At 42.8% G+C, this 26,698-nt stretch overlaps 2 protein-coding genes across 13 annotated transcripts in view; one reads left to right on the top strand and one right to left on the bottom strand.

The window, feature by feature from the left end:
* Nucleotides 1-14,158, bottom strand: part of EFCAB11 (EF-hand calcium binding domain 11) — a 160,946-nt gene extending 146,788 nt beyond the window's left edge. For 3 of the 4 annotated variants that reach the window (XM_023205425.1, XM_023205423.2, XM_023205424.1), the window contains exons 1-3: nucleotides 13,994-14,158; nucleotides 13,304-13,399; nucleotides 9,514-9,559 (exon numbers count right to left, since the gene is read on the bottom strand). In XM_023205425.1, the coding sequence (XP_023061193.1) occupies nucleotides 9,514-9,559; nucleotides 13,304-13,399; nucleotides 13,994-14,068 (217 nt within the window). In that variant the 5' untranslated portion in view covers nucleotides 14,069-14,158. Of the gene's footprint in view, nucleotides 1-9,513; nucleotides 9,560-13,303; nucleotides 13,400-13,761; nucleotides 13,959-13,993 lie in introns of those variants that run through there. The other variant, XM_023205426.2, reaches the window with a different exon arrangement.
* Nucleotides 14,159-15,283: 1,125 nt separating this feature from the next.
* Nucleotides 15,284-26,698, top strand: part of TDP1 (tyrosyl-DNA phosphodiesterase 1) — a 94,500-nt gene continuing 83,085 nt past the window's right edge. For 7 of the 9 annotated variants that reach the window (XM_023205435.3, XM_023205430.3, XM_023205432.3 and 4 more), the window contains exons 1-3: nucleotides 15,284-15,383; nucleotides 22,358-22,908; nucleotides 25,707-25,750. In XM_023205435.3, coding sequence (XP_023061203.1) covers nucleotides 22,365-22,908; nucleotides 25,707-25,750 — 588 coding nt within the window. In that variant the 5' untranslated portion in view covers nucleotides 15,284-15,383; nucleotides 22,358-22,364. Of the gene's footprint in view, nucleotides 15,691-22,357; nucleotides 22,909-25,706; nucleotides 25,751-26,698 lie in introns of all 9 variants that reach the window. The other 2 variants (XM_023205433.2, XM_023205428.2) reach the window with 2 other exon arrangements.

The following is a 26,698-nucleotide window of genomic DNA, read 5'->3' as shown; positions in this document are numbered from 1 at the left end:
TTTCTCCTTGTTTCTCCTAGGGAATGTTTACATCTCCTTCCAGATGCAACCCAGGCATCATCTCCTATTTGAATGTGTCTCTGATTTCTCTCAGCTGAGTCCTCTTTCTGTGACCCCACAGCACTCTGTTCATCATGCAATCATAGAAGTGATTAGGATCTATGGTAATTATTTGGCCACATGTCTGCCTGAGATCTGCTGAGGGAAAGCAGTGTATAGTGTTCAAAATTTTATCATAATTTTGATAAAATGTTTAACATAATGCCTAGCAGACAGTAGGCATTCATTACATGTTTGCTGAGTAAGTAATAGTCAATGAATAATAACAAACAAGAAGATGTTTATAGTTTTAGCAAAAAGCATTAAAATATGTGTGGGTTTTTTTTTTTTTCCCCTAGAGACATGGTGTCGCTCTGTTGCCCAGGCTGGAGTGCAGAGGCTAGTCACAGGCATGGCCACAGCGCACTGCAGCCTCAAAATCCTAGCTTCAAGTTATCCTCCACCTCAGTCTCCCCAGTAGCTGGAACTAAAGGCATATGCCACTATGCCAGGCTTAAAATGTGTGTTTTAGACCAGGTGTGGTGGCTCACGCCTATAATCCCAACACTTTGGGAGGCAAAGGTGGGCAGAGAGGTTGAGGTCAGGAGTTCCGGACCAGCATGGCCAACATGGCAAATCTGTCTCTACTAAAAATACAAAAATTAGCCAGGTGCGGTGGCTCACACCTGTAATCCCAGTAATTTGGGAGGCTGAGGCAGGCAAATCACCTGAGGTCAGGAGTTTGAGACCAGCCTGGCCAACATGGCAAAACCTGCCTCTACTAAAAATACAAAAATTAGCCAGGTATGGTGGCATGCACCTGTAATCCCAGCTACTCGGGGGGGGGGCGCTGAGGCATAAGAATAGCCTGAACCCAGGAGTTGGAGGTTGCGGCGAGCCGCAGTCATGCCACTGCAGTCCAGCTTGGATGACAGAGCAAGACTCTGTCTCAAAACAGGAAAAAACCAAAAAACAAAAAAACCCATGTTTTAAATGATCTTATAACTCTGTAAATGAATGCCAAAAAGTAGGTCTTTCTATTCACATAGCCGGCAAAATAAACTGTCACTTCGGAAACTCCCATTTCTTAAAACATATGATATAGTAAAAACCAAACAAAATTCAGAGACAACTACATTCATAATATTTGCTCTTATCATTGCATTTGACTTAGAGAAGTGATAAAGGGAAAAAAGCACAATTCCATAGTTCACTGTGTAATTCACAAGGAAAAAAAAGGACCTGAGTGGTGATATCTTTTATATTACTTATTCAGATAACTCATGAGTATTTGGAGCTATGAAGTATTCAGGTCTTTATTTCACAATTTTGTAGGATAAAAACAAATGTTCTTTAGCTTTTACTAGGAGAAAATGTATGTGGATTTAAACTGTATGCCCTATTACCACTTAAAAGGAAAAGCCATCCCAGGAGAATGGCGTACACCCGGGAGGCGGAGCTTGCAGTGACCTGAGATCCGGCCACTGCACTCCAGCCCAGGCGACAGAGCGAGACTCTGTCTCAAAAAAAAAAGGAAAAGCCATCCAATAACACCAATTACTCCATAGGTGTAATCAATTTCTTTCACACTATTTTCCCACACAATCATATACTTTATTTCTTAAAGTCCATATTCTAGGGGTTAAACTCATCAAGCATATATCGTGTGAACATTTCCCCTCCCTTCTATGCCCTTAATTGTCTTAGTCTTCCAAGGCAACATTTATCCAAATACAAGCCCCTTTTCTAAAAACCACAGACAAATTTCTTGTTCAGCTCGGCTCTCATGTTGTAGTAATATGATCACTTTCCAAAGCCAATACATAATAACATGCTATTCCTGAAGCTCTACAATGAAAACACATTAATTTAAGCTGTATACACCCAGCTCTCTAAATAGCCTAGAAATACAGTTCCTACTACTAGCTCCACCTGCTGTCACAACATTCCGACCTAAAATTACCACTTCACAAAGGCTTTCAGTAATTCTACTGACATCAGATTTCATACCCAATAAGAAATGTATTACCTGTGTCCCCTCCCACCCCGCCTCCAGAGGAAGAATATGTTCAGAAAATTCTAATTTCATATACAATGTTAAGTCTTTTGTGTACACCATTTCACTAACAGTTACTTAAACATACTTTACTGTGGTTACAAATTAGCATCACAACGTTAGGAACCACACAGGTCTATGTGTTTATCTATGTTTATTGTTAATATGTCTGCAGAAGGTATTCAGAAATTGCCTGAGTCATTGGACTCTATCAATAGTTAGCAAACTATTTTTGTTTTTTTAGCTGTAGGAAAGGTTTTTCTTTATATGAAAATGGAAAGCCTCATCTGTAGAGGAGATGAAGGCAGAGCTACTTGGTTTGAAGTAGGTGGGCTTCCCATTCTTCCCTATCCAGCAGTGTCTTTTGAATGTGTCCCCAAAGAATCTAGGATTGAGGATCATGGTTTAAAGACCACTGGACCAATGATTTTTTTTTTTTTTAACGGAGTTTCCCTCTGTCACCCAGGCTGGAGTGCAGTGGCCCAATCTGAGCTCACTGCAAGCTCTGCCTCCCAGGTTCACGCCATTCTCCTGCCTCAGCGTCCTGAGTAGCTGGGACTACAGGCGCCCGCGACAAATGTCACATATATGATATATATGTCAGAGAGAGACTAGAAAGGTTATTTTTTTCTACTTGTTTGTTTTTAAGCAGTTTCTTAGGAGGGTAATCATCTTTCACCACAGGGAAGATATATTCAAAAAGTCTAACAAAACTACATAAATGTTTTACTTGAAAGTTCCATTACGTATAGCTTTTTGTGGTTCACAGTTCTAAGCTTCAGGGTCAGTGCACACAGAGAAATCCTCTTGAAAATGAAGGAGTCTAGCATCTGGCTATCATAGTGAGCTCAAATTAGAAACTGCAATAAACCTGGGGAAAGTGAAGGAGAAAACAATAAAAATGGCAAGTTATTTGGACTGTAAGCCTGGTCCTAGATTTAGTAGAAAGGAAGAGTTCATGTTCATTGTGCCACATATTGATTTTTCTAGGAGTTAAAAAATGCTTAAAAATTAGGGTTTAAAAGGATGAAGCAGTCTTTCAAAAGGGATAATGCAAGCCTTCTCTAGTTTGAGACACAAAATTCAGATTATGACTTTTAGGGGCCATGACGGTGAAGAGGTGGGGGAAGGATATAATGTGTTCACACAGAAAGACTGAAAGGATGGTAGGTGAAAGTGACTTCAAAAATAGCGAGTTGTCACCTATGATAAATGAATTCAGAGGACAATATTTTCTTCCAGTTTACTATAGAAGCGTAGGGAAATAAAGAGAAAATAATCTAGCTTAATGGAAGAAATCAAGTTTTACTATATAATTGGAGGGAAAATGAGTAAAAACAGTAGAGGCCAGGTGTGATGGCTCATGTCTGTAATCCCAGCACTTTGGGAGTCCGAGGCAGGCAGACCACCCGAGGTCAGGAGTTCAAGACCAGCCTGGCCAACATGGTGAAACCTCGTCTCTACTAAAAATACAAAAATTAGCCAGGCGTGGTGGTGCCGCATCTGTAATCCCAGCTACTCGGAAGGCTGAGGCAGGAGAATCACATGTTCACCTCCAGGTTTGAACCTGGGAGGCAGAGGTTGTAGTGAGCCAAGACCGCGCCACTGCACTCCAGCCTGGGCAACAAGAGCGAAACTCCATTTCAAAAAACAAAACAACAACAACAACAACAACAACAAATAAACAAAAAGCAGTTACAGTAGAATAGACAAATCTGAACCAATAAAATCTTACTTCTGTCAAACCCAGGCAGGAATTGTTACTTTTTTATTATATAAATCTCCTGCTCATAAAGCTTAAAAGTTCCTCGGTGTTAAACAGCACAAAGTTCTAATACCTTATCCTGGACTTTAAAGCTTCATCCCTCCTTCCACGCACACCAGTTCTTAATCCTTCCCAACTCTCATCATGTCAGCTGACTCGGCTGGACACAATTCATGTATAGTTATCTACTATACTCCTTGCTGTTGCAGAGGTTAAAAAAAAATGTAAAAATCCAAGGAGAGTGGATTCTGTTAATGGGAGGACTGCATTAACAGCATGACAGCTGATATATTTAGGTATGCAAATCTGAGATGGGAGAGAGATTTGTAAGAGAACAGGGACTGAGGAAGAAGAGATTTCAGACACTGAGGTGGACACCACAGAAGAGGGTCTCTGAAGAACTCTACACAGAGAGCACAGCACCAGCAACAGGAGCAGGAGGCGGGGCACACAACTGGCACCTGCACTGCATTCATTTACTGCCTTTCTCCTTTGCTCCATCACTGTTTCAAATCCCACCCATCCTTCAGCATGTCCAGCTCCAGGCCCACACCTCCTCTAGGGGGCAGTGCTGTCCTCCTGAACTCTTAAGAGGTTTTCTTGCCTGTAATAAACATCTGGCGGTAAAAGAAGTGGCAATATTTCTTTCAGCTTCTCTATCATATAAGATATATACATATTTTTTGAGATGGAGTCTTGCTCTGTCACCCAGGCTGCAGTCCAGTGGCGGGATCTTGGCTCACTACAACCTCCGCTTCCCGGGGTCAAGCAATTCTCCTGCCTCAGCCTCCCGAGTAGCTGGGATTACAGGCACCTGCCACCACGCCCAGCTAATTTTTGTATTTTTAGTAGAGACGGTGTTTCACCATGTTGGCCAGGCTGGTCTTGAACTCCCGACCTCGTGATCCACTTTCCTCGGCCTCCCAAAGTGCTGGGATTACAGGCTTGAGTCACTGCACCCAGCCCACATAATTTTTTTTTACAACGTCTTTAGGTCAGTGTCTGTGTCTCCTACTTCTTCCCCATCTCTATAGTGAAACATATTCACCATTTTCTAAATGGGTAATTAAATAAACACACGGATGGGTGAATATCTGTAGAAGATCCCACAAAATGCCCCTATGATTATAATATCAAGATAAGGTCACCTTAATGTGCATGCAATTTCCTGATTATAGAAAAGAACTAGGAGGCCAATTGAAATCTGATATCAACCAAAACCTTTATCCCTGCTATACCTTGGTCTTTGTTCCATAGAAGCCAAAATAAAAAACCATACATAACAGCAGGTGTTTTATGACAGAAACTAAGACATGAAAAAGGATATTTAAGTTTAGAAAAATAATACCTTTAATAGTCAATGTCTGGTGTAGAACAAGCCAGACAAGATATTAATAAATAAAAGCATGCAAGCCAACTGACTATTAACCTAATCATCCACAAATTATTTTTCAATTGGACCTTACACAGGATAGCAGTCACACAGTCCATAATTACTGTTACGATGAATCAATCTCTTTGATTTTTCCATCATTCAAACTTGAGGGTTAAAAGTAAGTTCCTGGAAAGCTTTTTCAAGTATCAAAGTAGAATATGTTCATTAATTTAAAATGGCAATAGTATAAGGAAACAAAAAAGACGCTCAATCTAATCGCTTAATGAAAACAAAATTCTGAAGTCTTTTTTGCTGGTTTTTAACCTTAGGCATATTTTACATAGATCTGAGATGATAACACAGAGACAAATGTACGAGGATTCAGTGGGAAAATGCTCATTCAGTTCTTATTTATAGCTTTTAGCATAAAGAAAAGCCCTGTAAATCTTGGCTGTTGTTATTTATATAGAATGGTCTACAATTTTTCTGGAATAAAGACCATCTGAGATCTGTATACTTGGAACACACAGCCTTTGCCCTTCATAGAATTGCCCTGACATTAAACACTGGTCTACATTGAGAAAAGATGAAGCAACAGCCTTACAAAATTCACTACTGCATTTACTGAACAGCTCGTCGACACTGACATTCACTCACCAGTCTCTCCTCCATGAGACATCACAGAAGAACTATTCCAGGGCAGGAGGACTTAACGCCTCTCTAGAAAAAGCGTTTTGTTGCATGGACCCTGACTGCAGCCGTGCTTGCTCGTTTTCCTATTTGCCCTGGATGCTAGGTAGTCCAGAACCAAATTTGAAATTAACATCTAACAACTATACTAACAACTATAGAGAACATGGTGATTTGTGTTTTGTATATTGATTCTACTCACTGATTCATAAAGTTCCTTAGGGGAATGAATACTGGCCTCAATTCTGTCACAATTAGGAATATGACCCATGGCACTATTAGAAATCAAAGGAAGGGCTTATCAATTGGTTAAGAGAGTGAGCTAGAGGTCAGACCACATTGGTCGGCTACTTACTAGCTAGCGGTGCCACTCTGGGCAAATTACTTAACCTCGCTGGCTTCTGGATTTATTTTTTTTTAATTATTAAACTTTTCAGTACTTTTTTTTTTTAGAGATACGGTCTTGCGATGTGCCAAAGCTGATCTCAAACTCCTGGGCTCAAGTGATCTTCCTACCACAGCTGGGAATACAGGTGCATACCACCATGAATGGCCAGAATTTTTTAACTTATAAAATGGGGATAATCAGCCAGGCACAGTGGCTCATGCCTGCAATTCCAGCACTTTGGGAGGCTGAGGTGGGAAGAACACTTGAGTCCAGGAGTTAGAGACCCTGACTCAAAAATAATAATTTAAAATAATAAAATATAATGAAGATACTATGGTTTGGCTGTGGGTCACTACCCTACCCAAATCTCATCTCGAATTGTAATACCTGTCGGGGCAGGGGCCTGGTGGGAGGTGACTGAATCATGGGAGCTGATTTCCCCCTTGCTCTCACCAGATCTGGTTGTTTCAAAGTGTGTGTCAATTTCCCATTCACTCTCTCTCTCTCTCCTGCCACCATGTGAAGAAGGTCTGTGCTTCACCTTTGCCTTCTGCCTTGATTGTAAGTTTCCTGAGGCCTCCCCAGTCATGTTTCCTGTTAAGTCTATGGAACTGTGGGTCAATTAAACCTCTTTTCTTTATAAATTACTCAGTCTCAGGTAGTTCTTTATAGCAGTGTGAAAATGGGCTAATACAGAGGATAATCATAATATCATAGTTGTATTAAATATAACAATCATTACAGATGAATGTGCTCATCACAGATCTGCAAAATAACTGTTCAGGAAATGATTGCTGTAATTATCTATTATAATAATAATAAATATTGTAAAAGGATTTTGCCAAGCATTTATTATTTTATTATTCCTCTATATCATTTTGTGATTCTTCTCTGAAGCCTAGGTTCCTCATTTTAAAATAAGGACAGATGACTGTTTTCCAGGTCTCTTCTAGTTGCAAGCTTATTCATTCTCTACACTTGGAGAAGTTATGAAGTGCATCACAGAGAATGAGGGTTATAATGAAACCCTCTGAAAGAGGTAGCAAGACTGTAAATCAGAACCGACCTCAACTCTGATCTGCTGCTTCCTTTAACAAATGGCTTGATTTTTTTTCTCCCACTCATATATTTCCTTGTTTCAAGCAGCCACAACAGTTTTTGCTTATATTCACTTGCTTGTTAGGTTACAGGCAATTAAAAACATCATTAGCACCTTTCTGCTCCTCACCCTGGCCGCCCTCAAATTCTCCCAGCATGTACACTTCTTCCAGACATTCTACTCTTATTTCTAGTAGCTTTGACTTAACTTTTCACTCTTCTTACTTTTCACAAGGAAATCTCTATTGAAATGACCCACTTTTCAAGAGGGTTAGAAGCCCTTGGGAAGCAGGGCCTGGGCATCCAGGTTTAGGTGTAATCCCAAACCCAAAGTGCAGGGTGTCTAGCTTCCGGGCTCTGGCCCTTCCTAAAGGCAGCTGAGTCTGACCTCACCCCGCAAGCTGGGCAGCAACTGGGCCCTGAACAAAGAATCCTGTGGATGGCGTGTCAGAGCCCTGTTCTGAAGAGCAATGGATAGTAGAGGAGAATTCCCAAGTCACAGCTGTATTATAAAGAACTTTGGAAAGCTGATTACCTGAATAGTTGCCAGGAGGCCAAGGCCAACATTTCAGACTTTTTTTTTTTTTTTTTGAGACAGGGTCTTGCTCTGTCACCCAGGCTGGCGTGCAGTGGCGTGATCATGGCTCACTGCAGTCTCAACCTCCTGGGCTCAAGCAATCCTCTACCTCAGCCCCCTGAGTAGCTGGGACTGGCATGTACCATCAGGCCTGGCTAATTTTTGTAGAGATGGGGTTTCGCCATGTTGCCCTAGTTGGTCTCAAACTCCTGGACTCAAGTGATCCACCCACCTTGGCCTCCCAAACTGTTGGGACTACAGGCGTGAGCTACCACACCCGGCCAATTTCAGTTCTTCAAGATCCAAACATTAAGAAGAGAGATAATACATGTGGAAAAACATTTAATCTGCACATGAGCCCTCCTCCTTCAAGAGAAATACTATGTAAAATTGACTTGTATCAATAGTAGGGAAAGAAGAAAAAGTGGATGGTTTGAAATTGGTTCAGTATGGAACAGTTCTAATAGAAAAATTGCATGTTAGCAGCAATCAGAGTTCAGCAGTGATTTCTTGCTAGGCTATTTTACTCCTTTTCTTGAATGTTTGTGGTCTTGAGTTTCTCCAAATACACACACACACACACACACACGCACACGAGTACAGCTGGGAGAATACAGGTGGGGACTGTATTCTTTCTTACAGAATCCATACCTCTCTGCACATTAGAGAACTAGTTAAGGAAAGAAAACATTCAATGTAAAGTCAAATCCTTAATTCAAAATCAGAGAACATACAGAAGAAAGAAAGTCTATGAGAATAATGAATGTTAAAGTGCCTTCAGCAATAGTCACGCTTGATGTATCAGAAAAGTCACTGTATTAATATTTTTTCATGCTACTGATAAAGACAAGACTGGACGATTTACAAAAGAAAGAGGTTTAATGGACTTACAGTTCCACATTGCTGGAGAGCCCCCACAATCATAGCGGAAGGCAAAGAGGAGCAAGTCATGTCTTACATGAATGGCAGCAGACAAGAGAGAGCTTGTGCAGGGGAACTCCTCTTTTTAAAACCATCAAATCTCGTGAGACTTACTCACTATCACAAGAATAGCATGGGAAAGGCCCGCCCCCATTATTCAATTATCTCCCACCGGGTCCCTCCCACAACACGTGGGAATTATGGGAGCTACAAAATGAGATTTGGGTGGGGACACAGCCAATCCATATCAGTAACATAATAGAGAAACATGATATAATGACTAGGGGAAGATCTTCATCCAGAAAGAATAACTCACTGAATATCAGGGGACTCTTAAGAAAGAGAAATATTATCAATGCAAAGAATGTGGGAAATCCTTTTGCCAGAAAACAAAACTCTCTGTAGATTGGAATATTCACAAAAAACCCTAAGAAAAAAGTGTAGAAAAGGCTTTATCAAGAAGTTGTAACTAATGGAACATCAAACATTATTCTGAATATTCTGAAAGTGAAAATTTTCAACAAGAAATTTAAAACCTGGAGCAATTCTATCAAGCCATCTCAGTGTCTAAACAAGGTACTAAAAATATTAACTTTCATATTACCAGAAGTATTTGGATTTATTGAAGACATCACAGAATCCACTTCTATCTAGAAAAGAGGAAAAAATAATAGAACATGTAATTTTATCAAATGTTTTCACAGTGCAAGTTCTTAATTCTTCAGGTGGGAATAAGCATCTATTTTATGAGAAACCAAGTTTGTTGAACCAAGCAGACAAGCAATGACACACAATAGCTATAAGTCATTTTACTTTTCCATCAACATCTATAAAATAGCAGACACTAATCTGCTAGCCTCTAATAGCCCCCAAAACTTTATTCCACTGACCAAAACAGTTTAAGCACAGAAAATCAATTTGGCTGTCCCATATATAATCTAACAGGCAGCCTTTCTACTTCAGACAAATACAAACAATTGTTATAATGGGCACTATGGCTCTATTTTAAAATTATTTTTCCTGGTTATAAAAGTACCACATGATTGATGTAGAAAGCACAAAAAATTATGAGGAAAATTTAAAAATCAGTCATCCAGTGAAAATCACTGTTATCATTTCAGACTAATCAGCTTTTTTCCCCTATGCATCTTTAAACATTTGAGATTTTACTGTATAGAAAACATGAGGACCTGCTTTCACTAAATGTTAAAATATAAGCCCTTTATCACACTGTTAAAAGGGCTTTATAAACATTATAGTATTAGAGCCTTGGTGGCACCTGACATAATTTCTCCACTTCTGGTCTTGAACTCTTCCCACTCTTGGATTTCCTGCATTTTCTTGGTTCCTCTTGTCCCTGCCAAATGGGTCCCACTCCAACTTCTTCAAGTCCCTTCCTACCCTTAAATGCTGGTATTCCCTAACGTTCTATCCTCAGACCACAGCTCTTCCTATTCTGCATACTCTTCCTGGACAATGCCATCCAGCCTCATGTTTTGAGCAACCACATGCAAACCAAGGATCCCCAAGCCTATCTCCAGCCCTACCCTCTCCACCCAATTTCAGATTCCTACATCTCAGGGAAGCATAAAATCTAACAGCGGATTTTCACCACCATAACCTCAATAGACAGCACATTATTTAACGAGTGAATGCACCTGGAATGCTCATAGCTGCCTCAAACTCAATGTGTTCCAATCGAAACTCACTGACTTCCTCTGAACCTACTCTTAAATTTTCTCTTAATTGGTGGCATCGCTATCCCTTCAGTCCTGGTGGTCATGTCACCCTTACCACCACTGCATCCAGTCAGTCATCAGGGCCTAACTTGTCCCACCACCCACAAAGTGTTTCTAGATACTTACCAGAGTAATCTATCTTCTCTAGTCTAAATGACCACCAGACTGTTATAGTTACCACTAGAATTAGGCCTTCCTTCTTTGTTCCCTTCACTTTCTGTTTTTCAATCTCTTTCTTGGTATCTATCACAGTTTTATGTCTTTCTACATTAAACTCTGAACTGCTTCAAAGTAGAGACTGTGTTTCATTCATCTTTATATCACTAGCAACTAGCAAGTACTCCTTTTATTAAATAGAAACAATAAATTTCACTATGTGTGGGTGGGCACGGTGGCTCACGCCTGTAATCCCAGCATTTTGGGAGGCTGAGGTAGGCAGATCACTTGAGGTCAGGAGTTGGAGACCAGCCAGGCCAACATGGTGAAACCCCGTCTCTACTAAAAATACAAAAAAAAGAAAAAAAAAAGAACCAGGTATGGTGGTGTGCACCTGTAGTCCCAGCTACTCTGAAGGCTGAGGCAGGAAAATTGCTTGAACCTGGAAAGTGGAGGTTGCAGTGAGCCTGGATCATGCCACTGCACTCTAGCCTCGGTGACAGAGCAAGACTGCATCTCAAAAAATAAATAAATAATGTAAACAACCACATGAACGTATAAGTGATTTATTATCTAAGTATTTTATTGCTTCATGACCTGCAGTCAGTAAATATTTCATTTGCTCAAAAGCAATGTTCAAAAATGAAACCCCAAACCTCAACTTAGTCTAAAAAATCTGTTGAATTTCATAGAAATTATATATTAAGAGTCACTTGCATAATAAAAGTTCATTGTACAAATGACTAAGTTTATAGGTGACATGCTATTAGTGAGTACTTACCGTTTAGTGATCTGTGGTTAGTAAATAGTTCATTTGCTTAAAAAATAAAATGGAAAACCTCATCCCAGTATGAAAAGTAAAATCTGTTAAATTTCATGGAGTGTATGTACAGTATGTTACATCACTGTATCTGTCATTAAATTTCTCATTCTAAAATTGAAACCAAGTAGACTCAAGGGTGAGAAAGGCAAAATGAGACAAGATACCTTTCCAGGTGAATCCAAGTTAAATACAATGCTTCACAGGCTGACTCATTTTAGCTGACCTGCTTTTTAAATCCAGCTGAAATGATTACAGGTAAACAGGAGAGCTGCAATTTCTAAGAGTTGGCCCTGACTACTTCTCTCGGCGCCATAATAAGCTTCTCAGTAACTAGGCATCCCCTCATAGCTGAGCCACTCTGAACCCACCTGGGCTGTCCATGCAACCTACTTGGGTCAAGAGAATATATTAATACTTAATGTGCATCACAACTTCACAGTATGTTCTGCTGACACAAATAGAGCAGAGAAGCATGACATCACAGGGTCCCTGGCTTTGCTGGGCTTTCAATCTGACAGAAAGGCAGAGCCCACTCATCAGGAACAGCTGGGCCCTAATTAATTGCCAGGCTGTCTGGTCTAATTAGAGTGAGGGACGGCATTCCAGGCCAAGCTCTGAGTGCTCCCTTTGCTTGATGGTGGCAGCTCAATTTCTTGAATTTGGACAATATCTCAACTATGACTAATTCCAGCTTAACAAGAAGGGCGCTGTCTCTAGAATGAATGTAACAGGAAAGCAGAAAAGCATAAAGACAGGGGTGAACAGGAAGCTTGCCCTACTCAAGTAGGAGGTTCGTGGAAGCTCAGCTCAACTCTCATTATTGGTGAATTGGTGCATTCTTTTCTGGAGAGCAAATATCCAACAAAATTTTAAATGTACATATTTCATGACCTAGCAATTATACTTCTAGGAACTTATTCCGCAGATATACAGCCAGAAGGACATAAATGTGTGTATCACTGCAGCAATGTTTGTAGAAAAAAAAAAAAAAAACACATATATAACCCCACACAGGAACCTGGCTAAAAAGAATAATGTGCAACTATATTTTAAAATGTCGTAGTGGTGTGTGCTTTTAGGCTGATATATTGTTAAATGAGAAAAGCAAGTTAAAGTAGGCACAATATTTATCCATTTATGGTTTCAATAAAAGACTATGCATATATATGTCATGGATAGAAAATTTCAGAATTACACAAAAAACTGTTAATGGTAATCCCCTAGGAGCCGGACCCTCTGGTAGGCAGGGAGGAGATTTTATGCTCAACTTTATACCTTTCTGCACTGTTTTAATTTTTTGACTGTGGATGTATTTTATAAACAAAGCAACAAAAGTAAAACAAGAAAGAGACTATGTCACGTCCTATGTAAATTTATCCTGTTACCAACACTCCCTTTTCGGCCTTCCCTCTTGGCACCTCTCTAGCATCTCGTATTTATAATGGTTATTAGCAGCCTGGTAGTGAGATAGGCTTGTGTAGGCTCCAGTGGAAAAGATTTTTACTTCATCTCTGGGCTGAGGTGTTAAGAGGAAGCTAAAATTCAGCACTGGGCACATCTCTGAAATTGCTTATAAAGCAATTTATAAACATCCTAAGCTAGCCCTGTGGACTTTTCTTAAGGTCCATTCACCACTGATCGTCTATCCCATCCCCAAACATATAAGAAAGCTCTACCTTGGAGGGCTTGTACCCAAACAGCATTACAACAGCAATTTTAAAGTCCTCTCTGCTGAGATATCCTTTGTGATCTTCATCACATGCCTTAAATACCTGAAGAACATTAAATAGCTTTAGTTAATGAGACAGAAACGGTTTCTTCTTATTTTTATTACTAGTTTATATAGTTTGGACCTCGAAATTCTAAAACTTGGCCCAGCGGTAGAGTATGAAAATAGAATTTCATTATTCCAATATTAATTCTCAAGAAATCTTAAAGATGGACTGAAATCTTCTTAAAGATGGGCTGAAATTTCCCTCCAGAAGGTAAGACCAGTTAATCGCTAGGATGACGCAAATTAATTCATTTAGACCACCGAGATAAATTCTACCCAAAATTTAGTCCTGGAGTTAGGAAGGTGAGGCAAAGGGGCTGGCTTTGAAAGGCGGGAGGAGAGATGCAGATTCGTGGTTACCATTAATAGACTATGTAGAGGGAAAGGAGAAGGAACTTGGAGGTAGCCGTAGTCCTGGATGGGGAGCCAGGAGCCCTGCAGCTCCAGGATCAGTCATCAACCACGACCCTTTGGACAGGCAGCCCAGGTCTTATCTCTACAATCCGGCCGAGTGAGACCCAGGCGCGGGGGAGAAAGCGAGAGGCCCAGGCCAAGCTGAAGTCCGAGGCTCAGTCGCCCTCGGGACACCTACTTCCACCCACATCCTGTGTTCCGAGGGACTGGCTTCCCACGTCCGCGACCTGGCTCTGCCCTCGGAGAAGAACATCGCGACTGCAATAACCGAACCCCAGCACCCCCAACCACGGTACACAGCTGCCCCGGCCTGGCTCGCAGCCTAACGCGGCCACGCCCGCCGCGGCTCAGGAAGCCGAACTTCACCGCGCAACTCCGTCGTCTCCTCCCATTGGACAACCTGAAGCCCACGCGCGTTAATCCCGCAGGGCTATTGGCCAGAGCCTTTGTTTAATCAAGTTTCCTAGGAGCCGCCCTGGCAGTGAGGCGCCCGGGCCTGCCCCCAGCACTTGGCTCCGCCCCCTGTCTGTCCCCTTTACTAGTTGCGCGTGGCCGGAAATCCAAGCGCTTCTAGGTGCTGGTTCGATGCCTGGTTCATGATTTATTTCATTCTCTCCCTCCATCTTGCAGTAAGTTACTCTTAATCATTTAGATCTATGGCACTATGCTAAACATTATTGGAGACGAATAGAGTGTGAACAAACATAAAGACAACCAAACGAAAAGAGCCAAGGCCAGGATTCTCGTTCAGATCAGCAAGTCATTGAGATCGAGCTTCCAGGGTAGCTACTACATCTGCTCTGTCCTCCAGATAACCCCAGCACCTAGCACTGTACATGGCACAAAGTAGATCTTCGATGAACGAACGAAACGAGCCGTTATGTTTACACAAATGTATTTCACTCAGTCCTCTGGAAGACATGCCTAGTTTGGGAGAGATTCCAAGAATAAATACCATAAATAGCACCGAGCCCAAATCCCACAGCAAACATCCTTATTGAAGGCAAGGACTGTCGGGCGAGTTCCGTTTCTCAGAAGATTTTAAAAGAACACAACTGTTTCGAAGAAGGAATAGACATTCGAAGTTCTGAGTCCGATGGGAACTCATTTAACATTTTATTTTACAGCAGATTTCAAAGTCTGCACCCAGCCCTTCCCGGGACACAGGTCTCCTTGCAGCTGCCTTTATCCTAAGCGTATCCTCTCTCCACTTTAAACCAAACGCCGCTGCATGGAGTCCCGGGAGCCTGAGCCATGAGAATTCCGTAAAGAGAGTGAGTCTTGCTCGTAGTTAACTAGAGAGAAGTTAGGGGACGCCTTTCTGGTTCTCCATTCGTTTTAATAAGTCTCCAGGAGGTCAGCCAAGAGCTAGCGGAGACGAGGTCTCCCCAGCCCCGTCCTGGGTAAACACCCGGCGGGCTTTAGGACCCAGCGGTGCCCTCCCCGGAAGGGGAAGGGGCCGGGCCTGGAGACCCGCGCCGCTGCCCCGAGGGGTTTCAACTGCGCGCATGCGCGGCGGCCCCCGAAGGGGCGGGATCCGAGGGGAGCGTGGGTTCCTTGCGCCTCAGGTACGTGTTGGGCGGCAGCTGGCGCGGACTCGGTGCGGTCTTTCGCGGGCTGCGGTCGGGCCCGGGATCCTGCTCCTGACTGGTCGCGGTTCGCGGGCTGCTGGGGTCCTGCCGGGCTGGAGGCGGACCGCGAGGAAGCGGCGCGGCCGGGAAGACGGGGCAGGGTCGCCTCGGCCCCGGGGCCTCGGTTTCCTCCGATCAGAGCGTCTCAGGGGGCGCGCACAGGCGCCGCGGAGACCTGTGTCTTGCCTGGGCGCGGCGCGAGGGGCCCGTGCTGGGGTTTTTATTCCCAGACCTAAGATTACAGGTGCGTGGTCCCAGAAAGGGAGTAGGAAAGCGCCCACCACGTGCCAGACGCTTAAGCTTTCTGTGCTGGTTTCCCAGTATAGGAGGATGGTCACGGTACGTAGTATAGAGTTGTCCTGAGGGTGAAGCGAGTTTACACCCGATGAGGCGCTTCGAATCGTGCCTGGCCGGCCCCAGATGATCACACAGTAAGGTTGACAGCTGCTGTCATCACTTCCTCACCTTACGAATCGGCTCCCGTCGAACGCCTTCAGCAAGAGCCCTCTCACTTCCTTTGTCTCCAAACCGTTCTCCACAGAGTTGGAGCGCACACAGTTGTATTAAAAAGGCAAATCGAAGGCCGGGCGCGTTGACTCACGCCTGCCATCCCAGCACTTTGGGAGGCCGAGGCGGGTGAATCACTTGAGGTTAGGAGTTCGAGATCAGCCTGGCCAACATGGTGAAACCCCGTCTCTACAAAAATTAGCCGAGCATGATGGCGGGTGCTTGTAATTCCAGCTCCTCGGGAGGCTAAGGTGGGAGAATTGCTTGAACCTGGGAGGCGGAGGTTGGAGTGAGCCGAGATTGTGCCATTGCACTCCAGCCTGAGCGGCAGAGCGAGACTGTCTCAAAAAAGATAAATGCAATTCGGACTCCCTTTCTTTTTAAAGCCATAAGTGAGACCCATTGTTCATAGCATAAAATCCAATTTCTTTAACAGGTCTTCTTCCCTCACCCCCTTCATCCTGGACCATTGCCTGCCTTGCCTAAGTCTTTTTTTATGATCTCTTTCCCATCTCTGCAGGCTAGATACCCTCTAGTTGGAATGCTCTTCACCCCATCATTTAGACAGCAGGTTCCTTTTGGCCTTCTGGGTCTCATTTATATGTTACTTCTTCAGCATATTCCAAAGATCACCCCTATTTTTCTGTCTCATAGTTATAAAATGTAATGAATGTCTAACTCATCTTGGCTATTAAAATTTTTATATGTGAGTCTGTCTCTTCTGCCCTGAAATTATGCTCTGCTAGGGTAGAAACTATATTGTTAACGCCTCATTCCCAGTTTTCGCTACATAATGACTGCCCAGTAAGTTGTTGAATGAATGCACTCCAGGGGGTAAGCATGATAACCATTTTACAGACTAAAAAACTGAGGCTCAGCAGTTAACTAACCTGCCCGAGTGCACATTTACTCCCTAGTCATGGCTGGGTTTGAGACAAGGGCCCATGCTACCTTTGGCCACACAGGAACTCAACTGAGGAGCCTGGCTCCCGGGCCCACCTGATGGTCTTTAAGCTCCATGAGCAGGAGCAACTGGAGGTGAAGGAGAAATGCCCCAGCTGGGTCTGGTATAGTGGGGAGTGAGGAAACACTTAGCAGCTCTAAATAGAGTACCTTTCATATCCACAACAGGTTTTAAAGTCCTTAGTAAAAGCGCTAACAGTGTCCTGAGCTAGCGTTTGGTGGGAAAATTTCTTTAGATTTTTCATGTTAGTGCAGTGTTTGCCAAATTTCAATCACACTCACCTGCCTTCTCCCCAGTTTGTTTTATTCTCTTAACACCTATGACACGGGATTTTTTTTCAGGGCCGCTTAGCCAGCTGGAGACCTCCAGCCCTGGGCTGGCCACAGGAGGTGCCTTGCCCACTCAGCCTGGCGTGCGTTTGGCTTTCATCCTGGCCCAGATCCCGTGGCCACCATGCATGCTCAGCCTGCAAGGAGTGGGTGTATGAGTGAGCCTGGAGGCCTGGATGGCTGTTCCAAGTGCTGGCCCAGGCACAGACCATGCAGGACTGTGGATGGCCTGGGCGTATGGCAAGTGACTCTGGCATCAGACTCTGGTGTCCAGATGAGGGGGATGCGGTGGTGCCCGAACACTTGGAGACGCCAGGCAAATAGGGATGTATTAACAGCTCTTTTAGTCCCACCATCTGCAGCCCAGTAAGTGGAGGTGTGTGGCAGCCATCGGTTCCCTCTCCCATTGTTCCACCAGCGTAACAGAGTGCTGCTACAGGACTATAGCTCTATTTGCACTTGCTGTTTAGCAGGTCCCAATTTCTTGTCCTGCATCCAAGAATAATAAGGTTAGGGTGACAACCAAAGGGGAGAAGGGTGGAGATGAGTTTTATTGAGTGATGAAACAGTTCTCAGCAGAGAGGGGACCCCAAGTGGGTGTCCCCTGTCCCCACCCAAAGGTGGGCAGTTCCCTGGTGTGGCTGAGTCTGGGGCTTTCATGGGCTCAGAATGGGGGAGTGTGTGCTGATCGGTTTGTAAGTATGCAAAAAAGGCTAAAACAAAGGCACCACTCAAAGGTGGGCTTGACAATGTAAAAAACCAATTAGGGAAGGGTAGGTATATGTTTGAAGGGTGGGGATTAATTAGAGGAAACCGTGCCAAGTGGGAAGAGAGGTTATCAATCCGGTCTGTGGATTTATCCAAGACTTGTAGCTTGGCTTTCAGGCTTTAAACTGTCTTTGGTTTGCAGGTGGGGTTTTAATGAGGCTCTGCCCCTATCTGCCTAGGGATTTGTCTGCCTCCTGCTGCTGTCACATAGACTATCATATACTTAATATTTTTGTTTGAATCCAATCATTCTTTTACATAAAGTAAACTTTATTTTGCTATTTCAAATATAACATAGCCATCAGATACCTTCTGTTGATGGTAAACAAAATTGTTGGTGCCTGCAGAAGAGCCCAAACCCTGCTATTTGTTCCAAATCAAGATTAAAAGCATTTCTACAGCACTACAACTTTCTTCTTGATTTAAACAGGGAATTGGATTGGACGGGAAAGGGAGGTACTTTCATAATGTCAGGTCCCAATCACTTCCACTTTAGGAAGCACTATGCTGTCCTGACTGAGTGCCAGGATTCAGCATCAACACAGCTGTATTGTATTCTCTGACTCTTTCGGTACCACTTACCGAAAGTGTGACTTTAGATATATGCTGTACCAAGCACTGCCCAGGCAGGGAAGATAGATGATAAACAATGGAAGGAAGGCTCTTGGGTTCTACATTTGTTAAAACTGTACGACTTGATTACAAAGCACTCCGGAATGCTAGGCACCAGAGCCTGTAGGAGGGAAGTAAATTCTGTTACTGGTGACCATCCAGTTATCCAAAGTAAAAATGTGATATTGGTGTTTACCAGCAGTTCTTTTCCAGCCGGGCGCGAGCCTTGATTTCATAAAGAGGTTGGTAAGCTGCTACACTTAACAACAAAACACAATTTTATTAGTGTATTGCACTAAATTGTGACCCAACAAATTGTATTGGGTTGTCTTTCATAAGCGACTCAGGCATATTTTTGAATGTCAGCAGGTCCAAAACTTTATGTATAGAGCAGAACCTCAAAAAAGACTTTGTTCTCTAGAAAATGTCTTTTTTTAAAGCTTTGTTCTATTTTTTACCCACTTGTCCTACTTTGTTGGAGGGAATTCCACTTCCATATGGTTTTAGAAAATGTAGATAATGATAAAACTAAAAAACCTTTGAAATTCTCCAAATAATTCACAGAGTTGCTAAGAAATTTACCTATAGAATTCTCAGGGTTTGGGAATTCCATTTTATTTATATAATGCAGGCAACCATATTTGTTATGGTAGCCTCTTAAGATTCTGCAAACTGCTTCTAAGAGTGGAAGCTGAATCCTTTCTCGTCAAAAACTGCGACCTGCTAACCGCGTTGGTTTAGAACTTTTAGAATTCAAAGAGTAGTTTTTCCTAAGGTGTTTCTTTTGTCCCTAAATAACTTTAAAGTCACAAAACTGTAGCCACTGAGATAGTTTCTTCAAAGTGAATTGTAGCAGCTTAAATACCTATATCCAGCAACTTCTGGACTCTGGAACGCTAGAGGAACCTAAGGTTTTGTGGGGTTTTTTTTTATACCGGAAGGATTAAAAACGTTTAAGGAAACACTTCTGAGCTGCTTAAGTAGGTGTTGAGTAGTAAATCAATCTGAATCTCTTTCATGGAGGCAACTGGCCACTCAGACCCCTTTAACCATGACAATACAGTTCTACAGATCTGGTTATCTAGTTTCTTAACCCTTAGCAGATGAGAAACAATTTAGGGAAAATATACCTATGCTATGAGTTTTAATAAACCCCTTGAAGTGGGCTGGACAGAGTGTAGAAATGAATAGAAACTTTTAGAAAGCAGATATGAAGGCTCAGAAGAGCCAGACAGTCTAGGGTCACTATTCCAGAAGCCAGTGGCCCCAGCCCTCTCTGCAGTCCCTGAGGCTTTGGCTGTGAGACAGTGTGTTCATGCCGGATGGGGTAATAGTGACCCTGAGCCATGTAGAACGGGCCAGATTATTGTCTTGCTGCATTCTTGGATAAAAGCTCCTCAAAATGTGTAATTTACAGAAGGCTTGCTTGACTTGACTGGCAGTTAATTGAAGAAGGTTAAGAGAGACATTGTGAAAAGGGATAGATACCTTTGAAGTATTTCCAACCCTCCACCCCCTGCTGTGTCCACTGAAAAATCATGAGATGTATACATTTAGAAAGGGGAGTTTAGTTCTTATAAAGGGATACAGCCTGCAGTGTGGCCTGACAGGCTGGGAAGCACAGCCTCAGGCAGAGACCTTTAATGGCATCCCAGGGAGAAGAGGGTAGAACAGGGATTTATGCTGAATGGGATGGCCAAGTATACATATTCAACGGGTGTGGGAGGAGCTATGAATATTCACCAAGGAAGGCACGTGTGCATGTGTAATGAGCAAGCGTGTGTGTTTCGTGCATCTTATGTTCACTTTGGGATGGAGACTTAACATTTGAATGATTTACAATTAGGCCCTCTATGTCAAAAGGTGAAGGAGGGACAAGGCACTCGGTGCTCAGCCTCTGAGGACTGGTCAGAACCAGTCTGTGGTTTCTTTTCAGGAGAAAGTTACTGAAGTTGGTCCATTGTCCAATGACAGCTGCAGTGATGGCCTGTGGAACCAGGAGGGTCAGTTAGCCAAGCATCTGGCAGTAGCTGAACTGCAATTGTTTAGATATTACTTATCTCCAGGCCAGTGCTTGTTTAGCTGCTAAAGAAAAAAGAACCTTGTGGCAGGTAGAAGTTTATTCTTTAAGGGTGAGTAACCCTTGCTTGGCGTGGCCCTAGGTCTTGTTTATGATTTGGTGTCATATTGTCACAGAATCTATTCTGCCAGTCTTATGATCTTTGGTCAGTTGTGTTTAAACCGCAGAAGGGAGGGGATATAACAGGTATGTCTGAGCTCCCATCCCACCATGGCCCGGAACTCAGTATTTAAGGTTTCTCTGGGGTCCCCTTGGCCGAGATTTTTATTTTCAGTTCTTATCTAGAGACATATGCATATGTATTCATTTGCAAATCTTTTGATGTAGAATAATGTAGAATTCTCTTTTTGGGGGAATGTAGGTTTTGTGAAGGGAGTATCACCATCTTGGTTTACTCTACTTAATGCATCTTTTTCAGCCTCTTTAAAATGGCAAAAACGTAAAGATACTGTTAATCTGAGCACAGACTATTGACTTTTGTAATTTTCCCCTGGGTCTTGTGCTAAAATGTTAAAAGTATCACTTTGAGGAACTGTTCTTTAGCTATCTGGAAAGTCGACTTAGATAGTCCTTTACCACTGAATTGACGAGATTTTGTAGGTAACACCAAAAGTGACGGTTTCGTGTACTTTCCTCTTCTCAGAACAAGAAAGTAGAATTTAACTATGTGGCTTAAAAAATAAAAGTGTGTTGCTTCAGTATAAGTTATTTCTGTGCAGGTTTTAGTAGATTTATGATGTGGCCAATAGGATAATTGTATCTTGAGTTAGTTGGGTCCTCATGGAAGTAGTATAAATAACGTACATACCTAAGTGGTCATTTGGCATTCCTCTTGAAGACTTTGTTAAGCTTTATGGTAAATGGGTTGTCTTTTGGGAAGTAAGACATACATAATCACTGAAGTCCTGTGGGTGTCTGTACTTGGGTGAAGGCCAGGTTTATAAATTCCAATTTGACCTTAAGCATTGAACATAGATTAACCCCAAATGCTTGTTGGAAGCTTCAGGGTCAAGAATGAATGTTTTATTTTGGAGTTTGTCTTGATGCCTTCTTCAACGCCCTTTCCTAGGACATCTAAGAACAAAGTTTAGATTGAAAGACAAGGCCGGGCATGGTGGCTCATACTTGTAATTCCAGCACTTTGGAAGGCCGAGGTGGGTGGATCTCTTGAGTCCAGGAGTCCTGTTTGCCCAGGAGTCATCCTGGGCAACAATGGTGAAACCCTGTCTCTACCAAAAAAAAAGAAAAAAAAATTAGCCAGATGTGGTGGTGTCCGCTTGTGGTTCCAGCTATTCCAGAGGATGAGGCAGGCGGATTGCTTGAGCCCAGGAGGCAAAGGTTGCAGTCAGCTGAGATTGAACCACTGTACCACTGCAGCCTGGGTGACAGAGTGAGACCCTGTTTCAAAAAAAAAAGAAGGAAAACAAAGGGAAGAAGAAAGAAAGGTGACCAGGACTTTTGCTTGTAATTTGGCAGAATCTGATAGTGGATTCTGGTAATGTGCTTATAAACACCCAAAAAGCAGCTGATGGTAGGTGGTCAGCCTCTGGAAGGTGTCAGCTCATCTGATAGGGAAGTTGAGAGCAACGAAGTTATTTTGCCAATGCCCTGATGAATGGGAAATGCTGATGTTTCCACTTTCCATTTCCAGGAGTATAATGTCTCAGGAAGGCGATTATGGGAGGTGGACCATATCCAGTAGTGATGAAAGTGAGGAAGAAAAGCCAAAACCAGACAAGCCGTCTACCTCTTCTCTGCAAGGAGCAGCAAATGAGCCCAGGTACACCTGTTCCGAGGCCCGGAAAGCCGCACACAAGAGGAAAATATCACCTGTGAAATTCAGTGATACAGATTCAGTTTTACCTCCCAAAAGGCAGAAAAGCGGTTCCCAGGAGGAGCTAGGCTGGTGTCTGTCCAGCAGTGATGATGAGCTACAGCCAGAAATGCCGCAGAAGCAGGGTGAGAAAGTGGTGATCAAAGAGGAGAAAGACATCCCGGCTCCCAGTGACAGCACTGCCCAAAGAACTGAAAATCATGGCCCTCCCACCTGCCACAGGCTCAAAGAGGAGGAAGAGTACGAGACGCCAGGGGAGGGCCAGGACATCTGGGACATGCTGGATAAAGGGAACCCCTTCCAGTTTTACCTCACTAGAGTCTCCGGAGTTAAGCCGAAGTATAACTCTGGAGCCCTCCACATCAAGGGTAAGAGGATGCTGGTTGTCAAGGAGCTGTTGAATTGCCCTTGAGAGTCTCTCCTCCATGAAACAAGGAGAGCAGCCTAGAATGATTTCTGAGAACTCTTCTTTGTGTTCTTAACTACTTTCAGGAAAAAAATTCTTGATAGGCAAGTGCATTAGTATGACAGCAGACTGTTTACTTAACTCAGGCAGAGCGTGTGTTCTCAAAACCTTGTAGCTCAACCCCTTGTATCACTTAGCACGATGTTTAGCATTATTTAACTTTTTTTTTTTCTTTTTTTTTTTTTGAGACGGAGTCTCGCTCTGTCACCCAGGCTGGAGTGCAGTGGCACAATCTCAGCTCACTGCAAGCTCTGCCTCCCAGGTTCATGCCATTCTCCTGCCTCAGCCTCCAGAGCAGCTGGGACTACAGGCATCCGCCACTACACCCGGCTAATTTTTTTTGGTGTTTTTAGTAGAGACGGGGTTTCACCGCGTTAGCCAGGATGGTCTCGATCTCCTGACCTCGTGATCTGCCTGCCTCGGCCTCCCAAAGTGCTGGGATTACAGGCGTGAGCCACAGCGCCCGACCCTTATTTAACTTTTTAAGATTAAGCTTGATGAGTAACAGTTTATCAACAAGGTAGCAAATACTTGACAACAGTGGTTCTCCATGGGCCCTGGACCAGCAGCCTCAGCATCACCTGGAACTTGTTAAAATGCAAATTCTTAGGCTGCATTCCAGATTCATTAAATCAGACTGAGGGTGAGACCTTGCAAGCTGTGGTTTCAGGAGCCCTCCAGGGGATTCTACTGCCCATTCAGGTTTGAGAACCACTGCTTAAAAGCCTGGTTTTGGTTCCTGGTGAAGAAGAAGAAGAAAAAAAGTAGTGCCTGAGTACAAATAGATGTTTCAGTTATGGATCAAAAGATGGCCTTAGTTTACTCTCCTTCTTCCTCAGGGAGCATTTGCAGGGGGAATAGCGGGAGCTCTAGAATCTGCTTTCCAGCCTCGCCACTCATTTGCTGTATGGATTGTTAACATGGGACCTAACGTTCTCTGAATTTCAGTTTGCTCATCTTTAAACTGGAAATGCAGAAAAATGGAAGCAAATACATGAAGTGACCAGTGTAATATATTCACATGGCAAATACACACAATAGACATTATTACCCTTATTTTCAGATTTTTTTCCTGTCCCATATTTAAGAATAGTAATGTTAACTATTGCCAGTGTTTTTTTTTTTAAAATATATATCCAGTATAACTGTATATTACATGTGATGTATACATGTTGGAGTATTCCATACTGTAGAGTGTTCTACAGGTTGTTTTCTTTTTGAGAATCTCTTATCTTGGTACTTTGTCAAGTTTTTTGTTTGTTTGAGACAGATTGACAAATACTTAGAGAATTTTGCCAAGTTTTGCTCTATATAATAAAATAACTGGCTATTAGCACCAAGATATTGTGGTAACATGTCTTGGAGCTCTTACATATATTTTCTCCTTTAATCCTTAGGACAGTCTTATGAGTAGATGTTACAATTGTCTTCCTTGGATAAGTGATGGATCTGCAGTTTAGAAAAGTGCCCAAGGTCATAGAGCTGGTAATGACATTCTGGCACCAGAATCCATGCTGTTTGCTATAGCACTCTACCATGTGCCATAATTGTAGATGGTTTAGAAGATCTCATGGAGGAAGGGGGACTTTAAAAGACCCTTGGAAGATGGGTAAAATTTAGAAGGGTAGAAATACATGCTGGTGGGGGCAAAATGGAAGAATATTTGCAGTTTATCTCTGCAACTGTCCCAATAAGGTAGAAACTTCCTTATGTTTTTTTGTTGTTCTCTGAAAATCTTTCTACCCCAGCATCTAGCTCAATGTCCAGAAGATAAGAGGCACTCAGTAAATATTTGCCAAATGAATGAGCCCAGTCTTAATTCTCAGAGGCCGTTTAGTGGGCATGAGCGAAGGTGCTGGAGCCAGACAGCCTAGGTTCAAACCCCGACTCCACCCCTTCCTGGCTGTGTGTGTGTGGGCAGCCTCCTAAGGAGGCTTCTCCTCTATAAAATAGGAATAACAGACCTCATCTAGAAAATGGGTATAAGGAGTAAGTAATACATGGGAAGTGCCAAGAATGCTGCTTGGCACCTAACAGGTCTCCACAGCTGTGGTTGTTGTAATGGAAGGTCATGATTATCGTGTACTTTCTCTCGTGGTATGGCTTGAGAAGTGAGCTTTCCAACCTATCTGATGTAAAGCTTGAGTGGGTATAAAGTGGGACTTCCCTCAAGATGACCAGGAACACCAGGAATGTGAGTTTAGAATTGTGGGTGCCTCTGTCTTCATTCACAGGCTGCAAGTGCTCTCAGCAAGTGCTTTCCAGTCTTTCTGGAAATCCTTCTAAACTGTCCAGGTTTATAAAATCTTTCTAGAAAGTTTTTCTAGTCTTGAGTTGGGAGGTTTCCTAGAGAGGGACTTGAATGGGTACTTGGAGGAGGTAGAAGTTGAGAGATCTGAAAAGAATATGTATCATTGTCCATATTGAGTTTCTAAAATTGATCAATCATTCAGTACTAAAGTTGTAGATTTTAGTTTTGCATTGTTTTATAAAAGAATATATGATAAACATTAAATACCATAGGGAAAATTTTTTTCAGTTTTATGGAACATTAAATTCTGACTTTGTAGACTTTGTATTTAGCTTACTGTGTTCTGAGTCAGATCTTGATTGTCAGTGACTGTTGAATGAGTTAGTAGTGATTATTACGACTAGAGGATTTTTGCGAGTGTGAATTTAATTTATGTTTTGTCTTCTCAGATATTTTATCTCCTTTATTTGGGACGCTTGTTTCTTCAGCTCAGGTGAGTATACCTTTAAACTTTGTTTTCTTTGGGTGAAAGTAGACAGGTAATTAAACAACTCCGTAAGAAAATATGAGAGGTGCAGTTTGGGGGTCTTAGTCCCGTTCAGAGACCGAGATGGCACATATCGGGAGGCTGGCTCAAGTGCCACAGTAATGGGATCCATGGCCATCAACAGAATGGGGATGTCACTATCAGGAGAGCATTTGACTCAGGCTCCACTTTCCAAGATGTCACTTTGGACATTCCAGCTTGAAAGACTAGAGTGGGACACTTCTTTTGGGGACACTGATTAACTCATGGGACTGAGTTAACTCTGGTGCAGAGTGGTGAGGTAGGGATAGAGTAGTGAAGGCCAAGTCAAGTTTGACTTGATTTAGAAAAATGTGAATTTCCATATTCAATGGCTCCTTCCTGACTGAGCTGGTCGCTTTGTCTTGATAAATCGTGTAATGCTTCAGACCCACAAGTAAATGGTCCAAACAAAGGGCCCTGTCCCTGAAGAAAGCTAGGCTTCCTTTACGTTTGGTTTGGCATCAAAAGTCCTGGTTTCCATTTGGAAGGTGGGGAGCATTTGCAAATGCCCTGTTAGCTCGATTGAGCTACTAAGTCCAGGATTACCCAGGTGTGGGGAGGAGCCTCCATGGGTAAGACCAGTACAGAACTTGCATTTAAGATTTAATTGTTAGAAGCCTAGTGAATGTCTGGTCCTAGGTGGCTGTGTACAAAGCAGCTAATAAGTTAGCCTGAAAGGAAACGTTCTTTTCTGAAAGTCCTGGGATCTTTTTCTCCAGTATCTGTCTTTTTATAATCACCTAGGGGAAAAGGGGTAAATTTGTAAGTCCTTTTATTTAAATTAATCTCAGGTCCATTAGACATAATGTAATGACACCCTGCAGACCAGTACAGATGCTGCCAAAACATGCAGAGATAATTTCCTGGGAACCT

Source organism: Piliocolobus tephrosceles, chromosome 6 (genome assembly GCF_002776525.5).
Source record: "Piliocolobus tephrosceles isolate RC106 chromosome 6, ASM277652v3, whole genome shotgun sequence".
Lineage (NCBI taxonomy): Eukaryota > Metazoa > Chordata > Mammalia > Primates > Cercopithecidae > Piliocolobus > Piliocolobus tephrosceles.
This window is presented reverse-complemented; position numbering and strand designations above follow the sequence as displayed.